Genomic DNA, 19,730 nt, shown 5'->3' with positions numbered 1-19,730 from the left:
GAGGTCATGATCCGAGCATGCTAAGTGGTCGTAAAAAAAATAGTCACACTTGTGGTCTTCGGTCAAAAATGACCCCCATTGGAAATGAATGGGAAATTGACAAAAAACTATATATATTTTTTTAAATATTATTTTACATAAAGTGTTATAATTGAATGAATTGCATTTTTTTGTTACAAATTCTGAATAAAAAAATGGGTATAAAATTTGCTTCTTAGCAACACGCTTCTCTTCCTAACACAATGTTTAGGTTTGACTGTAATCATAATGCAAAAACTAACACTTTAAATCACTATTTCTAAAAAATATATATATATATCTAAAACTTGATAAGAAATAGTTTTTGAGATTGTTTAAATATACATTCAAATCCACAAAAAAAAAAAAAAAGTAAATGTGTCCATAAACAGCTGGGGAATTCACATGCCTCTCCATAGAGAGCTGTAGATGCCATCTAGTGGTTACACCATGGTTCTACGCATTCTCTCCATACTCTCACCAGATGGTGCTAATCTGCTTAAAACATTTTTTTTGAAGGCCTAGACTCTATATTAAACTAAAATACTGCATTAAAAAAAAAAAAACATATATATATATATATATATATATATATATATATATATATATATATATATATATATATATATATACATTTTTGTATTATTTTCAATGGCAAAAATAGACCATAAATATTGCTTAAATATTAATAAATTCAATAAAATTCTCTCAAAATACAAAATTAAAAAGAATAAATATTATAGAACAAAAATAAATTGCATTGGTTTTACTGGGATGGAGGAAGTTTCATTTTTAGGTCTCCGGTCACTTCTGACCGGGAAGGCCCAGGATGTGACTCCGAAACGAAGACCGTCTGAGGGTTAAATAAGTAAATAAGTAAAAAATAATGTGTTTTTTAAACAATCAAGCATGAAAGCATATTCTAGTACACCTCCAAAACAAAATCAAGACTTCGTAAAAGGGCATAATAGGACACCTTTAAACTTGATCATGTCCTGCCATCTGCCAAACCCTTGATTCAAAACATGAATTTAATCAAATTATTATTATTTTTAAATTAAATTAATTAAATTTAAAATATCTTGGACGCTCACCATTGGTAGGCCCACTAAAACATTAACTTTTATATGAGGCCCTTAAAAGGATTGTTTTCTGGTTACATGCTTCTTTGAAACATCTTATTTCCTGCTTTTGTTCTGTGTCAAACCACAAAATGCATTTTTAGTAGCAATAAAAAACATATTAACCAGAGTTTTCAGAGAGGCCAACTTTAGTTACTAAAAACTATATAACTAAGCAATAGTATTTATAATGCATTTCCTAATAAATTAAAGAGGTTTTTTGGAACAATGGAAAGATGGTTGGGCTCTTTTTTTTTAGCCATTTTGATGTGGCGACAGTGTGTGACGGCAGAAAAGATAAGGTGAATGTGCACATGTGCCTCAGTTGACTGAAGCAGAGACAGATGGACACATGGTAAGGACACAGTCTAGTGATCTACCCTTATTCTTTAGCGTGTGTGATGGTGTGGCTCATTCGTTTGCTTTTTCAGGGGAATTCAAAGCCTGAGGACAATTTTGGAAGACGACTGATCATGAGATATTACTTCATTATTTTGCTTTCCTCAACAATATGTAAATATAACTAAATGCTTATGCTTTGTAAACATATAAACAACTCACCAATTTAACACTTTATAACACATTTAACTCTAAAGCTATCTAATGTGTGCTTCCTTTTGCAGTCTGTACTTCTGAAGTGAATGTTGTTCAGCAAGATTTAAAAATAGTTCAGTCTGGAGAGGACGTGAACTTAACCTGCAGCTTTTCAGAGTTTCTGGAATCAACAGCATGGTTTAAACAGACGGCTGAAGGAAAATCTTTAAAGATTGTATCTTTACACTATAAACAACCCATTTGGAATAAGGACTTTGAGAAAATGAATCGTTTTAATTTTACCAAAGGTGATGATCATTTTAATCTGATAATTTTAAAGACAAAGCCTTCAGACTCAGCCACATATTACTGTGTAGCCGGATCAAACTGGAAGATTGGAATGGGTGCAGGCACTAGATTACTTGTCAGAGGTATATTTTCTTGCTTATTATTTATGTTTTGTGGGGATTGTGTTGGATGACTATTGGCCTTGCTTTTTCAAGTGTCCCTTTTATGTCCCTTTGTCAAGATGCAGCCGTAGCACACACAACTCTTCAGCAGTCTTTGATAGACACGCTTCATCCAGGGGATTCAGTGAATTTGCAGTGCAGCATCTTTAGTGAGAGTTGTGCTGGAGAACACAGCGTCTACTGGTTCAGACAAAGCTTGGGAGACTCTCAAGGAGTCCTTTACACCAAAGGAGAGAGAAATGGTCAGTGTAAGAACAGCAGTGAGTCTCAAACGCAGAGCTGTGTCTACAATCTCCTCAAGAGCAACATCAGTGACTCTGATGCTGGGATTTACTACTGCGCTGTGGCCGCATGTGGAGAGATACTGTTTGGAGAAGGAACTCAACTCAATTTTAGAGGTAAGGTGAAATGCAAATGTCTGGTTTAAGATGTTGAGATATTTGGTTTGATCGTTCCTCTCTGGAAAAGTATTTCATTAATTTACAGGAGTACATGATAGCGAACTGATCTAATGAATGTAAAAAATAAAAATAAAAAATCTAAGCAAAAGATACAGTATATAAAAAAAAATATTTTATTGCCTTAGATGTGAATCCAACTCTTCATGCTCTTGGAATTTCAAACATCATATTTTTGGCTCTTGTTGTTTTTCTGGGAATAAAACTATGCAGAGGTCAGAAAAAAGGTAAGATTTTCTGAATAGGATTAATTTATTATGGTAATGCAATATCAAATTTTGAATAACACAACTGCCATTTATAATGACAAGACTGTTTCTTAATTTCCCAAAGTGCCCAAACCTCAAGAGAATCAAGTAAGTACACAATTATCTTCCATTTGAGATCTTTTTCAAAATTTTATCAATGTATCTGTTTTATCAATTTAATATTAGATAATACATTTTTCTGTCAGGGTTTTTAAAAACGTATTATGCCACATCATGTGTAATTTTCCTCTCATAATTGGAGATTCTTTTCTCTCTTGATTTTAGAATGAAGACAGCATGAATTACGCATCCATTAGTTTTGGTCAGAAACCTCTGAACACTAGAAGGACCAAATCAAAGGTCATTCAGGAGCAGTCTCTGTACGCTCACGTACAGCAGTAACATCCAGAGGTTTAGTGGAGCGTTTCACTTCGACAAATATTTTCATCATGAGCTTACAACAACATATTTGAAGACAATACATTTAATATGGTTGAATAATTTGGTCATTAATAGTCTATTTAATGAGTTTATTGATTTTCTTCATGTTTTTATGTTTTGAAGTCTGTTTTATGAATTCTTTTTTTTTTTTTTTACCATACAGCAATTTTGGTCAGCCTTGTTGCTGTGTTTAATGTGATTTAAAAATTAAATTAAATAAATTGAACTTGAATCTATAATGCCTGTCCTTTATTTCAAGCATTTAAGTGTCAGTTAATTGTTAAATGCTCTGAAAATGTAACTTCAAGTATCAGTAGCTAACAGTGTAAAAAAAGTAAAAATGTAAAAAAAAATATGATAGATGATAGCTGTTGATGGCCATATTTGAATGCATTTTATATGTTAAGTGTTATTTTGGCTTTGTACTGTTGTATAGCTATATTAATTTGTAAGGCATAATATTGTAAAAGAGAAGTAGTGTGTTTGTATGCTCATTTATATTTTTGTTAGTGAATTGATTAATGTATGTCTCTGTTCATTTTGAGCAATTTTGTAATTTCCGTTTCACAGTTTCCTTATGAATCACTTGTGTGAAGTAGGCTATGCTTCATTTGCATCTACTAAATGAATAGCCTGTTTATGTGCATTTGATCAAATGTGTTGTTGTTTTTTTATGATGTTTCATTGCATTGTTTTTATTGTTAACTCAAATGATGGATCCTGGTGCATGTATATAGGGTATAGTTCCCCATGGCAAAGTATTAGTTAGCATTTAGTCTTTAACAAGAAAGACTCTTTCTTTAAAGAGGAACTTGCTGAATTCAACATGGTCTCTACTGCCACCTAGTGATTGTAGATCATTGGTATGAGATCTGATTCTGGGATGCGTTTCAAGGGAACATATCATGAAAATCTGACTTTAAGTTTAAGTGCTATAATCGGGTCCCCGGTGCATCTACCAACCCAGAAAACATGAAAAGTGACAACCCAGTAACTTTGTTCTGGTAAGCTTACTCTGCAAGCATGTCAAAAAATAAGCCAATCAGATTTCGCTCCCCTTCTGACGTAGGAACATTCTGTACGTTTCCACCCACGGCGCGCCATTTGGTTTTCGCAAGCGACAACAGTGTAACCAGTTCTAACGCAATGGCAAAAGTTTGAGCAAAGCATGTAAACTGTTCTGTCGTTGGCTGCACAGACGAGCACTGAACACTATTTGACCAAAATATGTCACAGCTGTCTTATAAAGACCTCAAGGAACTGTGTCAGCTTGTGTAAAAGTTAAACATGACAGTACATGTAAGTCCACAACAACTACATAAATGTATCCACTAACCATTCAGAAACATCCAGGTGTGTCTAAAAGTTGCAACCTCATCCTGAGTCTCTCCGTAAGGCTGCAATTCACTACTGGTTATTTCTGGGATTTTGGATGAGTGAGATTTGAGTGTTTTTTTATTGCCGGAGTATCCGCAGCTCGTGTAAAGGATTGGCTTTCTTCTGAAAGGGCGGAGGAGCAGCAGCTCATTTGTATTTAAAGGGACACACACACAAAAACGGTGCGTTTTTGATCACACCCAAAAAGGAGCAAATTTGACAAGCTATAATAAATGAAGTTTTATGTAACAAAGTTCGGGAGGAGCATGTTCAGGTAATCATCCAATCAGCACAAGAAGAAACCAGTATAAATAAAGCCTTCCCTTACCGCCTGTCTCATGACAATTTTCTCAGCATCCCGCCACCACCCCATCACCTCACATTCGGCTGGGTCTACTCATAGATACCTATGATCTATACATTCATAGGGGGGGGAGTACTCTGGGGTCGGGCCGAATTCCGAGCTCGGAGCCCTCCCCCCGGACAGCAAGCCAAATACGCATTATAATTTTATATCAGATTTCATTAACATGTGAACTCGTGAAATTATCTGGGGAGTATTTTGAGCTGAAAATACACAGACACATTCTGGAGACACTATAAATTTATATTACATCTTTTCCCTCTGTCTTGTTCACTCAGACGTACGTCATTACTTACGATGCACGAATGTGGACCAGTGATGTTGTAACATGTATGTTTGGCTCTGTTAAGTTCTGTCATGACAACTCTCGGGACACGAGTATGGAAATAGAGATTGGCATGGTAATGGATAATGTATTTGGTCTTGGCGGAATAGATCTGTTACGCTGATGCTGCTCCAGAGCAAGTACCGAGACATGCTACTGTGAATACCTTCACAGACATTACTGAGAGCATGTAAGACATGTTGCTTCACATGTAACAGACATGATTTAACCCCCCAAAAAAGCAGGAGACAAGAGAAGAGGGTAGAGCCCTCTTCGACACAAACATCTAAACAAATCATTATAGTTGCACAGCCAATGCCAATAAAACTGATATGCAGCTAAAAACACTATTGATACACATTTGAAGAGCAACTTTTCACCCAACACAGTTGCACATGGTAATGCAAGCAAGCAAGCAAGCAAATTTTATTTATATAGCACTTTTCCAGACAAGTCAATGCAGTTCAAAGTGCTTTACAGACACACCAAAAATACAAGTACAAGTAAAATACAAGAATAAAAATAAAAATGTATGAAAATGTATTAAAATGAAGAAAAGAAGAAGAAAAGGAAATTATAGGTTTTATAGGAAGGCCAGGCTAAAAAGATATGTTTTTAATTTTGACTTAAAACTATTTATATTTCTAGCACGTCTTACTTCTTCTGGAAGATTATTCCAGAGGCGAGGAGCGTAGCGACTAAAGGCAGCATCACCAAATCTTTTAGTTTTACTGAGTGGTACTGTTAAAAGTAAAGAATCCGATGACCTAAGAGTCCTTATAGGTTCATATATTATAAGCATTTTTAAAAGATAGTCTGGATCAAGTCCATGCAGTGCTTTATAAACTAATAAAAGGTTTTTAAAATCAATACGAAAACTAACAGGTAACCAATGTAATGATTTTAGTATAGGTGTAATGTGTTCTCTCTTCTTGGTCTTTGTCATTACTCGAGCAGCTGAGTTTTGTATTAATTGTAATTTATTAATTGTAGTCTTTGGTAGACCAGAAAGGAGGGCATTACAATAGTCAAGTCTGCTAGTTATAAATGTATGCATTAATTTTTCTGTATTGCTCAAAGAGAGAAATGGTCTTATTTTAGCAATGTTCTTTAAATGATAAAATGCAATTTTTGTAATATTACTCACATGCGCTTTAAAATTAAAATCAGAGTCAAAGACTACCCCTAAATTTTTTGCCACTCTGCTTGGGTTTAATCCCAGGATATTTAGTTTAGGGGTCAATTTTTCTCTCTGAGCTTTTGATCCAATTATCAAAACTAGTCTTTATTTAGTTGTAGAAAAATTCTGATTAATTCGGTTCGGGAGTATAGATAAAAGCCCTCCCGCACTTACAATTGATTGGTTGGGTCCTTGTATGCGCTTCGTGAAGCACACTAGCACACACACACACACACACACACACGCAAGGTCTCTCGCTCGCTCGCTCCCTCTCTCTACACGTTCTTCCGGCCGGTAGACGTAGAATCCACAGCTAGATCAATGAGAAGCCCTATGATTACAGCGACCATCATTTGAAGTGTCACACAGTTCTGAAATTATCGTACATTATAAGATTTTTTCCATTATTGATCGTACATCGTACAGAGGTCAAAATTATCGTACAAATACGATAATTATCGTACATCTGGCAACACTGGGTGCAGCTCATTGGACGCTGATATAACAGCAAACAATCAGCTGTGCTATGTTGATAATGATGGGATCGCTACCAAATGAGACAACAAAACAAACATTATGTATCTAATAAATATAATTAAAAAAAATGGACTACTTGTATATTTAATTGACTATTGCAGCTATTAATTGACTATTAACAGATTTGAAGCTGTGCAGTAACTGTCATTCATAATGAAAATAAATTTTGATTTGGTTAACTATGTGTAAATGTGTTCAGTGATCTTAATAATGGAAAGTTGTCTCATCTTGTGCGCTTTCTTTCCCACACACAGCTACATGCATAGTAAACATTCCTGAGGTAAAGTAAAATAAAAATAAAAATGACACTTTTACCATGTCTACATAACTATTCATACAATAGAATATGCAAATGTAAAATTCATCGCCATAATAATTTATAAATATTCCAGTTTGTATAATAGCAACACAATATTTATGAATACTCTCTACGTAAACTCGTCCATCACAGAACCATTTAAAGGTGACATGTTATGCCCCTTTTCACAAGATGTAATATAAATATATGGTGTCCCCAGAATGTGTCTGTGAAATTTCAGCTCAAAATACCCCCCAGATAATTTATTATAGCTTGTCAAAGTTGCCCCTTTTTGGGTGTAAGCAAAAACGGTCCCTTTTTGTGTGTGTCCCTTTAAATGCAAATGAGTTGCTGCTCCTCCACCCCACTCAGAAGAGAGTGGAGCCTTTCCAATAAGCTTCAGATACAATAACAAAACACAAATAATCTCACTCATCCAAAATTTCAGAAAATTTTGTGCAGCCTTACGGAGAGACTGAGGAAGAGGTTGCAACTTTTAGACGCACCAGGACGTTTCTGAATGGTTAGTGGATACATTTATGTAGTTGTTGTGGAGTTACATTGATTCATCTGTTTCTGAGGGATTTCCGTTGAAAAATAAAATGAATCCACTGCTCTCTTGTCTCGTCTGAGACTGGGACTCTAAATAGTGTTCAATGCTCATCTGTGCGGCCAATGACAGAACAGTTTGCTCAAACTTTTGCCATAGTGTTAGAACTGGTTACACTGTTGTCGCTTGCAAATGCAAGAATGGCGGCGCCACGGGTGGAAACGTGCAGATTAAGGGGCAGTAATATTATAATAAGATTGGAGGTCGACCGATTTATCGGTTTTGCCGATATATCGGTACTGATAGTTGATTGGTGGAACTATTGTTATTGGCAAAAATCCACACCGATAGTTTATACAGGTTGCATCCATTGCTGGATCGGCTGAGAAGTGTGCACAGTCATTCTACAGTATTAGAGCGCTGAGAAGAGACTGCTGGCATTATATAGAGCGAGAGCGGCCTCTAGAGGACAAATAAAAACTATCACTGGCAGAGTTGTTTAGTTAAGACCATAGACTGTAAAAAATAAGACATGAGGCTGTGTGCAGCAGGGAGATACGGAAAGCGCTGACACTTCAGATGCGCATTTAAAACAGACAGCGAAACGGTATGAATACAGAACACTAACGTACATATTGCCATGTCATTATAAAGTAATTCATTTGTTGACTAAATGCTGCATTAGCAGAGAAAGAACAGAGTTTGCCGTCGAGTCTGGGAAGAATAACATTAGTAGTGGCTACCTCAAGCGGTTAAAACAATGTGACAAAAAACACACGCAAACCTGACCCAAATGTTTTATGTCGCAATTGTTACCATCTATTTGCATTAGCTTATATCCAGCTGGTCACTTTTATGCATTCATTAGCTGGCGAAGTTTAATATTTAAAACTAGTTAGTGACTTGATTGCTTTCTCAGCATTGATATGTTCATGTAGCAGACAGAAACATAAACAAATCAGAGACGCATTCGATTTCAGTTATTGTTTTTTGTCACTACAATACATATTGTTATTTTGATTAGATAATCATCAAGTGTTCTAATATAGAAGCAACTAAACTGAGAGACTATGGCCCCTATCTTGCACCCAGCGCAATTGACTTTGTATACGACGCATGTATCATTCCTATTTTGCACCCGACGCACAGCAGACTTTTCCCTCCACAGACGCACGTCGGTAAATTAGGGAATGAATTTGCGCTCCCGGGGGCGGTGCAGTGAAAAGAGGAGGTGTGTTCCGGCGCTAACGTTCCCTGGTGCTATTTTGCAGTTCCAGAAAACAATTCCGCCACAGACCAGGAAAAACCGCGTTTTCAGTGGCGCGTTCAGATGCTATTTTAAGGGCGCATGCTTGGCCATAATGTAGCGTGTGCACAATGAGCATACACTTTGCTTCTCTCATCTACACACAGACGTAGCAGTTGCCATTTTTGCAAACCATCCATAATTACAAGGAAAAATATTCCACATGAGGGAAATCATTGTGGTGTCCATGATGATGTGAAAAAATAGGCATAAATCTAGCTTACACATTTACCCAAATTATTATACGCCTGCTTAACCGAAGCTAATTTGGGTGGGTTTCTCCCATCCCCAATGTCACTTCTCTGTCTTTTACGGCCCTGACGAGAACATCGGTCTCCTCGGCTGTGAACCGCTCCTGGCGTGCGCCTGGCAAATCCGCCGTTATAATAGCAAACCGCCATGGAACAAGCGTGCCTGCTCTTAAAGGGAATGTGAGATGTCGCTCTGATTGGTTTATTTCATGTTACGCCCAAACCACACCTATGAATAATGAAGCTACTTCAGACCAACCAATTTTAGATTTGCGCCGGGCACAAGAGTCATTTATCCCGCCGGTATAATAGCAACAGTGCCCAAGACCCGCCCACAAAGTTACTTGTGTTTTGCGTTTGATACTTGCGTTTCAGATCATTAAAATAGGGCCCTATACATGTAATATAGGTGTCACAGTTCTGTTCTGTCTGAGTGTTTTTGTCACTGATCACATGTCTTCCTTTGTACTCTCCATTGTGTTTACTGATCAGCATATTGTGACAGATGTATGGATAACCATGTATTCACCAATCCAGAATAGGTATAGCTTGATCTTGCCATTTCTTCTGCCATCCCATTGATTCAAAAAATTATTTACATTTTTTTTTTTTTTTTAATATTTGGATGCTCATCATCGGTAAAAAAATAACTTTCATGTGAGGCCCTTTAAAGGTTTGTCTTCTGGTTACATGCTGCTTTTAACATCTTATTTCCTGCATCTTATTCCCCCCCCCCCCCTGTTGTCAAACTATATCAAGCATTAGCAATAAAACAACAAATTAACCTCATAGTTTTGAGAGAGGCCAACTTACTAAGCAGTAGTATTAATAACACCTGTCAAAATAAATAAGAGTTTTTTGGAGCAATGGAAAGATGGTTAGGTTAGACTTTTTTTTTTTTTTTTTTTTTTTTAGCCATTTTGATGTGGCGAGGGGTGTGAAAGCAGAAAAGTTAAGGTGAAAGTGCACATGTGCCTCAGTTTTCTAAAGCAGAGACCGAAGCTGGATGGACACATGGTAAAGACACAGTCTAGTGATCTACCCTTATTCTTTAGCGTGTGTGATTGTGTGGCTCATTTGTTTGCTTTTTCAGGGGAATTCAAAGCCTGAGGACAATTTTGGAAGACGACTGATCATGAGATATTACTTCATTCTTTTGCTTTCCTCAACAATATGTAAATATACCTAAATGTCTTTTTAAACATTAAACAAGTCACCTATTTATTAACTCTAAAGGTTACTATTGTGTGCTTGGTTTTGCAGTCTGCTCCTCTGATGTGTCCTCTAATGTGGATGTTGTTCAGGAAGATGTAAAAGTAGTTCGAGCTGGAGAGGATGTGAATCTTACTTGCAGCTTTTCAAAGCTTCTGCAATCGACAAAAGCATGGTTTAAACAGACGGCTGATGGAAGATTCATACAAATTGTGTCTTTATATTTAAATCAACAACCCAGCTGGAATAAGGACTTTGAGAAAATGAGTCGTTTTAATGTTTTCAAAGGAGATGATCATTTTAATCTGATAATTTTACAGACAAAGCCTTCAGACTCATCAACATATTACTGTGTCGTCACATCACATTACAACATTGGAATGGGTGCAGGCACTAGATTATTTTTTAAAGGTAAGTTTTATTGCTTTTAGCTTTGTTTGATTTATGCCACCTGAATTTTTTTTTTTTTTTTTTTTTGTCCTTACTATTTCTGTTCCTTTTGTCACTTTTCAAGCTGGACACACAACTCTTCAGCAGTCTTTGATAGACACGCTTCATCCAGGGGATTCAGTGAATTTGCAGTGCAGCATCTTCAGTGAGAGTTGTGCTGGAGAACACAGCGTCTACTGGTTCAGACAAAGCTTGGGAGACTCTCAAGGAGTCCTTTACACCAAAGGAGAGAGAAATGGTCAGTGTAAGAACAGCAGTGAGTCTCAAACACAGAGCTGCATCTACAATCTCCTCAAGAGCAACATCAGTGACTCTGATGCTGGGATTTACTACTGCGCTGTGGCCGCATGTGGAGAGATACTGTTTGGAGAAGGAACTCAACTCAATATTAGAGGTAAGGTCAAATGCAAATGTCTGGCTTGAACTGTTGAAATGTTTAGCTTTATCTGCTATCTGGAAAAGCATTTGATTAATATACTAGAGTACATGATACCAAACTTATCTAAAAAAAAAAAAAAAATTCTAAGAAGATCAAATTAATTTTGTTTCAGTGAGTGGTGATGTGAATCCAACTCTTCTTGCTCTTGGAGTTTCAAACATTATATTTTTTGTTCTTGTTGTTTTTCTGGGAATAAAACTATTCAGGGGTCAGAATAAAGGTAGGACTTTCTGAATAAAATTATTATTTTTATTGTAAAGGAAAATGTTGTAGAAATTGAATTAATTGAATTATTTATAATGACAAGACTGTTTCTTAATTTCCCAAAGTGCCCAAACCTCAAGAGAATCAAGTAAGTACACAAATATCTTCCATTTTAGATATTTTCCAAATCTTTATCAATGTATCTGTCTTATTAATTTAATATTAGATAATATATATTTTTTCAATATATATTTTTTGGTGTATATTATGCCACATCATGTGTAATTTTCCTCTCATAATTGGAGATTATTTTCTCTCTTGATATTAGAATGAAGCCAGCATGAATTACGCATCCATTAGTTTTGGTCAGAAACCTCTGAACACTAGAAGGACCAAATCAAAGGTCATTCAGGAGCAGTCTCTGTACGCTCAGGTCAGATCACAGCAGTAACATCCAGAGAGGAGCATTTCACTTCGACACAAATATTTTCATCATGATCTTATAACATCAATTTAATTCAATTTGTCAGAATAATTTTGGTAATTTCTCCTAGATTTTATGAGTTGACTTTCATCCTCTGAAAATTAAACCCAGAGTATAGTCTGATCATTTTTACGGCACTTTATATATATATATATATATATATATATATATATATATATATATATATATATATTATATAGCATATAAGTGTTAAAATGAAGCGCTCTGAAAGTGTTTTATTACCTAAAATAACAGTAGGCCAATAGCTAACAATGTCATCAAAATAAGGATTTTGAGATGATAGCTGTAAGTGTCCATATTTTAATGTCTTTGTATGTTTAAGTGTTATTATGGCTTTGTACTGTTTATCATTAGATATATGCATTTCTTTGGCATAGTAAGGATAATTGTGGGAAAAGAAAGGTTGTGTTTGTGTGCTCATTGATTTTATGTGGATTAATGAATGTATGTTGTTAGACTCTGCGTTGTTCTTTTCAGGTCAACTTTGGAACTTATGAAATATTCTGTTTTACAGTTTCCTTATGAATCACATATTACTTGCATGGTAGCCTATGCTTCATTTGCATCTACTAAATTAAAATGGATGTGCATGTAATGTGCATTTGTTAAAATGTGTTTATGTGTTATGTTGTTTTTATTCTGTTAACTCAAATGGTGGACCCTGGTGCTTGTAGAAGATACAGTTCCCTTTAAAAAGGACTAGTGCACATTTAGTTGGTATTTAACACGAATTCTTAAAGGGATAGTTCACCCGAAAATGAAAATGTTGCATCACTTTAGGCCCTTTCACACGGGACGCGGCAAGCGGTGGAATCACTGAGCGGCTGCTGCTTTCTCTCGTAGTGGAAGCGTTTTGTGCAGTTGAGGTGGTGCTCCTTGCGGTTTTGGGGTGGAAGTTGCCATAGTTACAATCATCAACAAAACAAATAGATAAATATATCTTAACAGAATTTTATTTTATTTTTTTCTGTGGTGGTGGTGGTGTCATTATTAATTATTGTCATTAATTATTGAACAATATTTATATTTTCAGCACGCTGATATAAGTTTAGTAAAATGTTCTATGATTGGTCATTAATAACCTGTTCGATGATTGGTTAAAGCGGACGCAGCCGCTGCCACTCAAAAAAGAGATAAAATATTTTTATATTGTGAAATATAATAATATTGTGAAAGCCGCTTGTGAAAGTGGCAGGATTTTGGGTGCACAAGCGTTTTGCTGCTTTCCGCACGTCTCCTATTGAAAATTAACTAGACACTCGCAAATGTCGCGTCCCGTGTGAAAGGGCCTTCACTCACCCTCAAGTTGTTCCAAAACTCTTTCTTCTGTTGAACAAAAAACAAGATATTTTAAAGAATGTTTGTATTCAGACAGTTGACGGTAGCCATTGACTTCCATAGTAGGAAAAAAATACTATGGGCCCTATTTTAACGATCTGAAACGCAAGTGTCAAGCGCAAAGCGCAAGTAACTTTGTGGGCGGGTCTTGGGCGCTGTTTCTATTATACCGGCGGGATAAATGACTCTTGCGCCAGGCGCAAATCTAAAATGGGTTGGTCTGAAGTAGCTTCATTATTCATAGGTGTGGTTTGGGCGTAACGTGAAATAAACCAATCAGAGCGACATCTCACATTCCCTTTAAGAGCAGACGCGCTTTTTCCATAGCGGATTGCTATTGTAACGGCGGATTTGCCAGGCGCGCGCCAGGAGCGATTCACAGCCAAGGAGAGCAACGCTCTCGTCACGGCCGTAAAAGAGAGAAGTTACATTTGAAATGGAGAAACCCACCCAAATTAACTTCGGTTAAACAGGCGTCTGATAATTTGGGTAAATGTGTAAGCTATATGTATGCTTTTATAATAAATTGTCTATCTATCTATCTATCTATCTATCTATCTATCTATCTATCTATCTATCTATGTGCAAAAATGAAAACTGCTGCTTCTGTGTAGATGAGAGAATCAAAGTGTATGCGCGTTGTGCACACGCTACATTGATTATGGCCACTCATGCGCCCTTAAAATAGCATATGAATAACATGCGCAACGCGCCACTGACTTTAAACTATTTTTTCCTGGTTAGTGGCGCAATTGTTTTCTAAACCTGCAAAATAGCATGAAGGAACGTTTGCGCCGGAACATGCCTCCTTTTTTGCGTTGAACCGCCCAGGGAGCGCAAGTTCATTCCCTAGTTTAGCGACGGGCGTCTGTGGAGGGAAAAGCGCGCTTTGCGCGGGTGCAAAATAGGAATGATACATGCGCCGGTGTACAAAGTCAATTGCGCTGGGTGCAAGATAGGGCCCTATGGGTGCCTAAGTCAAACCCATATTAAGTCAGTGGGTGCCATCAACTGTCTAGTGACCAGGGCGGTTTCTTCATTAGGGCGATAGGGCGACGCATCACCACATTTTTTCAATCACATTCACATTCAACCCATGATTCAACCACAGAGTTACGCAAGAATCACCCAGATCTTCACACAGACTTCCATACATTTTTCGAACTGCAGGCACTGCAATGCATTCTCTATGGGTTCTGGGAGGGCTAGCACTAACGTGCTTTCGTCATCAGACGTAACCTTAACTTGTGCAGCAATTGGTGGGGACAAAATACCTCTATTAATAATCTTTAAGCTGAAGTAACATTCAGTAATTTCCTCAGTGCATAACTTACATTTCACGGACATATTCTCCATCTGTAAATGTTAGAAAGTCAAGCAAAAAATTTCCATTTTGCTATCAGGAGTGGACGAGCCTTCTGCAAGCTAAACTTCCTGAACGAGCGCCGCCGCGTGCATGCGCGTCAAACAGACGAAGCGCAATAGGTGCGCAATAATCCTGACTAAAATATACATTAACACTAAAATATAAATATGTTTTGCTCAAATATTCGTTGTTGAATATTTGTTGTTGGTGAACATAAATGTGCTAGGCCTATTCAAACCTACAAGTGTATTTTTATGATAGCAGTTTTGGTTTTAGGCTATTTATTTTCATTTTAGTAGTGAATTTAACGTCTTCTTTAAAAAGCATTATTTTGTTTTTAGATTGTAATAATACAATGTTAGAATGTAATGTGATTTGACCCATTTTTGTACATACTGCAAGGTTACATTCATGTGGTATGCTTTAAATGCTGAATTTTCCATTTTTAGCTAAGCAGTAATAATACATTATTATCACTGTTAAATGGTTATTTAACAGTAAGCCTATACATTCGGTCCTGCATAATAATTCAGTTTTTTTTTTTGCACCAGCCGCCACTGCTTTAGAATACCTTCTTTTGTGATCAATAGAAGAAGAAAATTCATACAGGTTTGGAACAACTTGAGGGTGAGAAAGTGACGACAAAATTTTCATTTTTGGGTGAACTATCCCTTTAAAAGAGGAACTTGCTGAATGCTGAATTTAACACATGGTCTCTACTGCCACCTGGTGATTGCAGATCATTGGATCTCTTCACCTTCTAGTTCACAACACAGCAAAAACACACAGAACACAGCAATTCATATGGAAAGTACTTTATTTATGCCTTTATTTATGAATAAATGTATAAGAACAAAAGTAGCCTAATTGTACAGTGGTGGCATAGACAGAACGTGTAGAATGTTTAAATGATTGTAGATGTTAATGTTTATTACATTAACAAAGCAAATAAAAATGTTTATATATGCAGCATGTAATTATTGCAATAAGATATTGAGGAAAATATTTACTGTGACTGTTGTTTTAGTCACTACAATATATCAGCCCATTAATAACTATAATTACTGATAAAAAATAATTTTCAGAATTGCTCAAATGAAATGATGGTTATTACTGAATAATACTAGCTAATATACAGCCGGTTTGTGTTTTCGTTTTTGCCATGGTTTTGACATGTCAAACCCGAATATCATATCTGTTGTTTCTCTTCACTCTTCAAGTGTTTGGTGGTGATGGGTGAAGGCCAAAAGTTCACTTCCTTATACTACACAAAAAAAGAACATTCCAGGCAATATAATTGTAACTTTCACAAAATTATAGTGATAAATCATCATTAATGTATTATAAGTGGTTTTATATCTGGAGAGTTTCATTTGACAAACCTGAATTATTGACACATCATCATCAGTAATCTGGATTTGCTGATATTTGCTGTCTATTGCATTGATAGACTCTATAATAAAATACACAATGGTTAGCCCTCACATAAATGATCTAATTCGAATATAGGACATCTGACAAAGAAAATATTATATTAGAAAAAGTATGCAGAATATTTAAACTTCTCAGTAGGATCATGGAATTACTACTATGCCGTAACAAACTGTTGATTGTAGAAGCACTTACCTTTCCTCCTCATGCAGCACAGCAGAATATTGATCGTAACGTTTGATGTCAGCAGCACCGTAAGGCCAATTATAAAGATTAATTGTGTGTTCTGGTTCTTGAAGTTGTCTAAATCATGAGGAACAATATTACATATATATTATATAACACATACTATGCACTGTAGGGCTAATATTTTCTATGCAATGTTGAAAAGCTCAAACTTACCAGGATTCAGTTTAGGATCATGTCCAAATAAAGCCTCTCCACATGTGGCCAGTGCACAGTAGTGAATTCCAGCATCTGAGGAACTGAACGTTTTCTTTGGGAGGTTGTACACACATGTCGGTGAAAGACAGTCAGCTTCAGAGCTCTCCACACACTGATCACTTGTGTTTCCATGAATATAAATGGATCCTGAAGGAGATTCTCCTGATCCATGTCTGAACCAGTAGAGACGATGTTCACCTCCACCACTCATGAACTGGTTTTGGATTGAACACTGTAGAGACTCATTTACCGCCGACTCAACTAGTTCAAGCTTGGGCAGCTGCAGATGAGTGGGTTTGCTGGTTTCTGCTCCTAGAATGGATGATGTTTTGTATAAATAACTGTTTTATTCCCAATATCGTTATAAACACTTTAACATGAAGGAGACATGCACTGACTCACCTTTAATAACCAGACGAGTGCCATTTCCAATGTTAATGATATTAGTGAAAGATGTTGTACATTAGTATGTGGCTGAATCTGATTGTACGGTGTTCATGATCTTCAGATTAAAAGTGTCAGTCACTCTTAACACTTCAAAATGACTATTGTCAAATTCATTGTGAAATTGGCTTTCTGATGAATGGAGAAGTGAGGAAGCGATGAGACGTGGTTCTTCTCCAGTGACTTGCTTGTACCATGAAGCCAGACTTATTTGTTTTGTTGAAATGAAGCAGGACAATTCCACTGTATCTCCTTCATGAACTAATAAAACCGAATCCAGTTGTATGATGTTTCCATATACTCCCACCACTGTAAAATAATTAACATTGTGCATCAAACAACTAAAACGAAACATTGATATCAGAATAATTAGAAAAATTATAAATAAAATATACACTTACACATTTCCGTTAAGAGTAAAACCATCACACACATTTTTTTTATCCATTTCCACTTCTTCAGTCTGGGAACAGAAGCTCAACCAAAGTTATATAATGTTGTAGCCTATAACACATGTCTTGAAGTACTGCACTGTCACATGATTCTGTTCTGTTAGCACTATTACCCATTTCCTGGACCTGACACAGTTGCAACCGCAGATTAGATTCATGCAGTGCTAAAATACAAACCTGGCCTCATTATCTTAACAGTTGTGTTCTCTCTTTTACAGTGACTGGTTTTATTTAAAGGATGTGATAATTACAGATGTAATTAATGATTCAGTGTGAAGTAGTCCTGTGCACACATACATTGTCAATATGATTACAGTTGTGGCTATGCTATCTGTTAATCTCAGCTCAGTTTTTTTAAGAGTTTATAAACTGCCCTTCTTGTGTTAGATGTTATCTGTCTTGATGGCCTCATTTTCTTTACCACAGCCACTGTATTCACCCCTGTTTTCTCACATAGGCTTAGATTTGTGAAGAAAACTATTCAAATTCTTAGAATTTGCATGTTCCAAAATCAGAGTTTATGTTGTTTTGATTTTGAACAGATTTTACAAATCTGTCATTGATGTACGATACCTTTAGATAGGCCTATTGATTCTTAAAATTTGGATTTGCATTTGGATTCTCCAAATTTGCATTTGGATTCTCAACCTTCGTGTCTCGGAGCAGTTTGTTTTCAGTGTTTTAACAGGAAACAACGGGACTAATGCTGCCTTCACGTGCTATTATCATAAATACTAGTTTCTTAGTTTTAAAAAAAAATGGACATGAACACCTTCTCAAGCCGTACTTACCACTGGGAAGCTCGGGAATCATTTTGTGGGCCATACATTTTAAACATGGTGGAGGGGGAAACGAACGGTGCAAACGTTCCCTGGTGCTATTTTGCAGTTCCAGAAAACAATTCCGCCACAGACCAGGAAAAACCTAGTCTAAAGTCAGTGGCGCGTTATTCAGATGCTATTTTAAGAGTGCATGCTTGGCCATAATGTAGCGTGTGCACAACGCGCATACACTTTGCTTCTTTCATCTACACACAGACGCAGCAGTTGCCATTTTTGAATACATAATATTCAACACGAGGGAAATCATTGTGGTGTCCATGAAGATGTGAAAAAATAGGCATAAATCTAGCTTACACATTTACCCAAATTATTAAACGCCTGTTTAACCGAAGCTAATTTGGGTGGGTTTCTCCCATCCCCATACAATGTCACTTCTCTGTCTTTTACGGCCCTGACGAGAACGTTGGTCTCCTCGGCTGTGAACCGCTCCTGGCATGCGCCTGGCAAATCCGCCGTTATAATAGCCATCCGCCATGAAACAAGCATGCATGCTCTAAAAGGGAATGTGAGATGATGCTCTGATTGGTTTATTTCACGTTACGCCCAAACCACACCTATGAATAATGTAGCTACTTCAGACCAACCCATTTTAGATTTGCGAGATCTGCCCACAAAGTTACTTGCATTTCGCGTTTGATACTTGCTTTCCAGATCGTTAAAATAGGGCCCAAGGTGCTTTTGGTAATGGACAATGTTTTGGTAACAATTGCGTTTGTGTGGTTTTAACACTGAGACTTAAAGGGTTAGTTCACCCAAAAATGAAAATTCTGTCAGTAATTACTCACCCTCATGTTGTTCCAACCCCGTAAGACCTTTGTTCGTCTTCAGAACACAAATTAAGATATTTTTGATTAAATCTGAGAGCTGGCTCACTCCTCCATAGGCTTCTAAGACACTATGGGCCCTATCTTGCACCCAGCGCAATTGACTTTGTACACTGACGCATGTATCATTCCTATTTTGCACCCGCGCAAAGCGCGCTTTTCCCTCCACAGAAGCACGTCGCTAAACTAAGGAATGAACTTGCGCTCCCTGGGCGGTTCAGCGCAAAAAAGGAGGCGTGTTCCGGCGCAAACGTTCCTTCATGCTATTTTGCAGGTTTAGAAAACAATTGCGCCACTAACC

The 19,730-nt window shown here is 36.8% G+C and overlaps 4 protein-coding genes across 5 annotated transcripts in view; 3 read left to right on the top strand and 1 right to left on the bottom strand.

Moving 5' to 3' along the window:
* The window catches only part of LOC311079676 (uncharacterized protein), a 61,793-nt gene that overhangs the window by 26,292 nt on the left and 15,771 nt on the right, over nucleotides 1-19,730 (top strand). The window lies entirely within an intron of this gene.
* Nucleotides 1,464-3,946, top strand: LOC311079673 (uncharacterized protein). Of its 2 annotated transcripts, XM_084109307.1 has the most exons (7): nucleotides 1,464-1,494; nucleotides 1,571-1,652; nucleotides 1,763-2,104; nucleotides 2,203-2,541; nucleotides 2,730-2,828; nucleotides 2,935-2,957; nucleotides 3,135-3,946. In XM_084109307.1, exons 1-7 carry the CDS (start codon nucleotides 1,492-1,494, stop codon nucleotides 3,249-3,251), a joined length of 1,005 nt encoding a protein of 334 aa, XP_083965433.1. In that variant the 5' UTR covers nucleotides 1,464-1,491; the 3' UTR covers nucleotides 3,252-3,946. The 2 variants fall into 2 exon arrangements, with proteins under 2 accessions (XP_083965433.1, XP_083965432.1); XM_084109306.1 differs by lacking the exon at nucleotides 1,464-1,494 and having other exon boundaries at nucleotides 1,504-1,652.
* Nucleotides 10,430-12,442, top strand: LOC311079668 (uncharacterized protein). Its single transcript, XM_084109295.1, has 7 exons — nucleotides 10,430-10,495; nucleotides 10,572-10,653; nucleotides 10,742-11,101; nucleotides 11,205-11,534; nucleotides 11,692-11,799; nucleotides 11,909-11,931; nucleotides 12,112-12,442. Exons 1-7 carry the CDS (start codon nucleotides 10,448-10,450, stop codon nucleotides 12,232-12,234), a joined length of 1,074 nt encoding a protein of 357 aa, XP_083965421.1. The 5' UTR covers nucleotides 10,430-10,447; the 3' UTR covers nucleotides 12,235-12,442.
* Nucleotides 15,709-17,857, bottom strand: LOC311079686 (uncharacterized protein). Its single transcript, XM_084109325.1, has 6 exons — nucleotides 17,713-17,857; nucleotides 17,270-17,620; nucleotides 16,826-17,179; nucleotides 16,619-16,726; nucleotides 16,375-16,445; nucleotides 15,709-16,256 (listed from the first exon to the last, which is right to left on the bottom strand). Exons 3-6 carry the CDS (start codon nucleotides 17,076-17,078, stop codon nucleotides 16,182-16,184), a joined length of 507 nt encoding a protein of 168 aa, XP_083965451.1. The 5' UTR covers nucleotides 17,079-17,179; nucleotides 17,270-17,620; nucleotides 17,713-17,857; the 3' UTR covers nucleotides 15,709-16,181.

The sequence above is a fragment of the Abramis brama genome (genome assembly GCF_963993115.1).
Source record: "Abramis brama genome assembly, chromosome: 3".
NCBI lineage: Eukaryota > Metazoa > Chordata > Actinopteri > Cypriniformes > Leuciscidae > Abramis > Abramis brama.
This window is presented reverse-complemented; position numbering and strand designations above follow the sequence as displayed.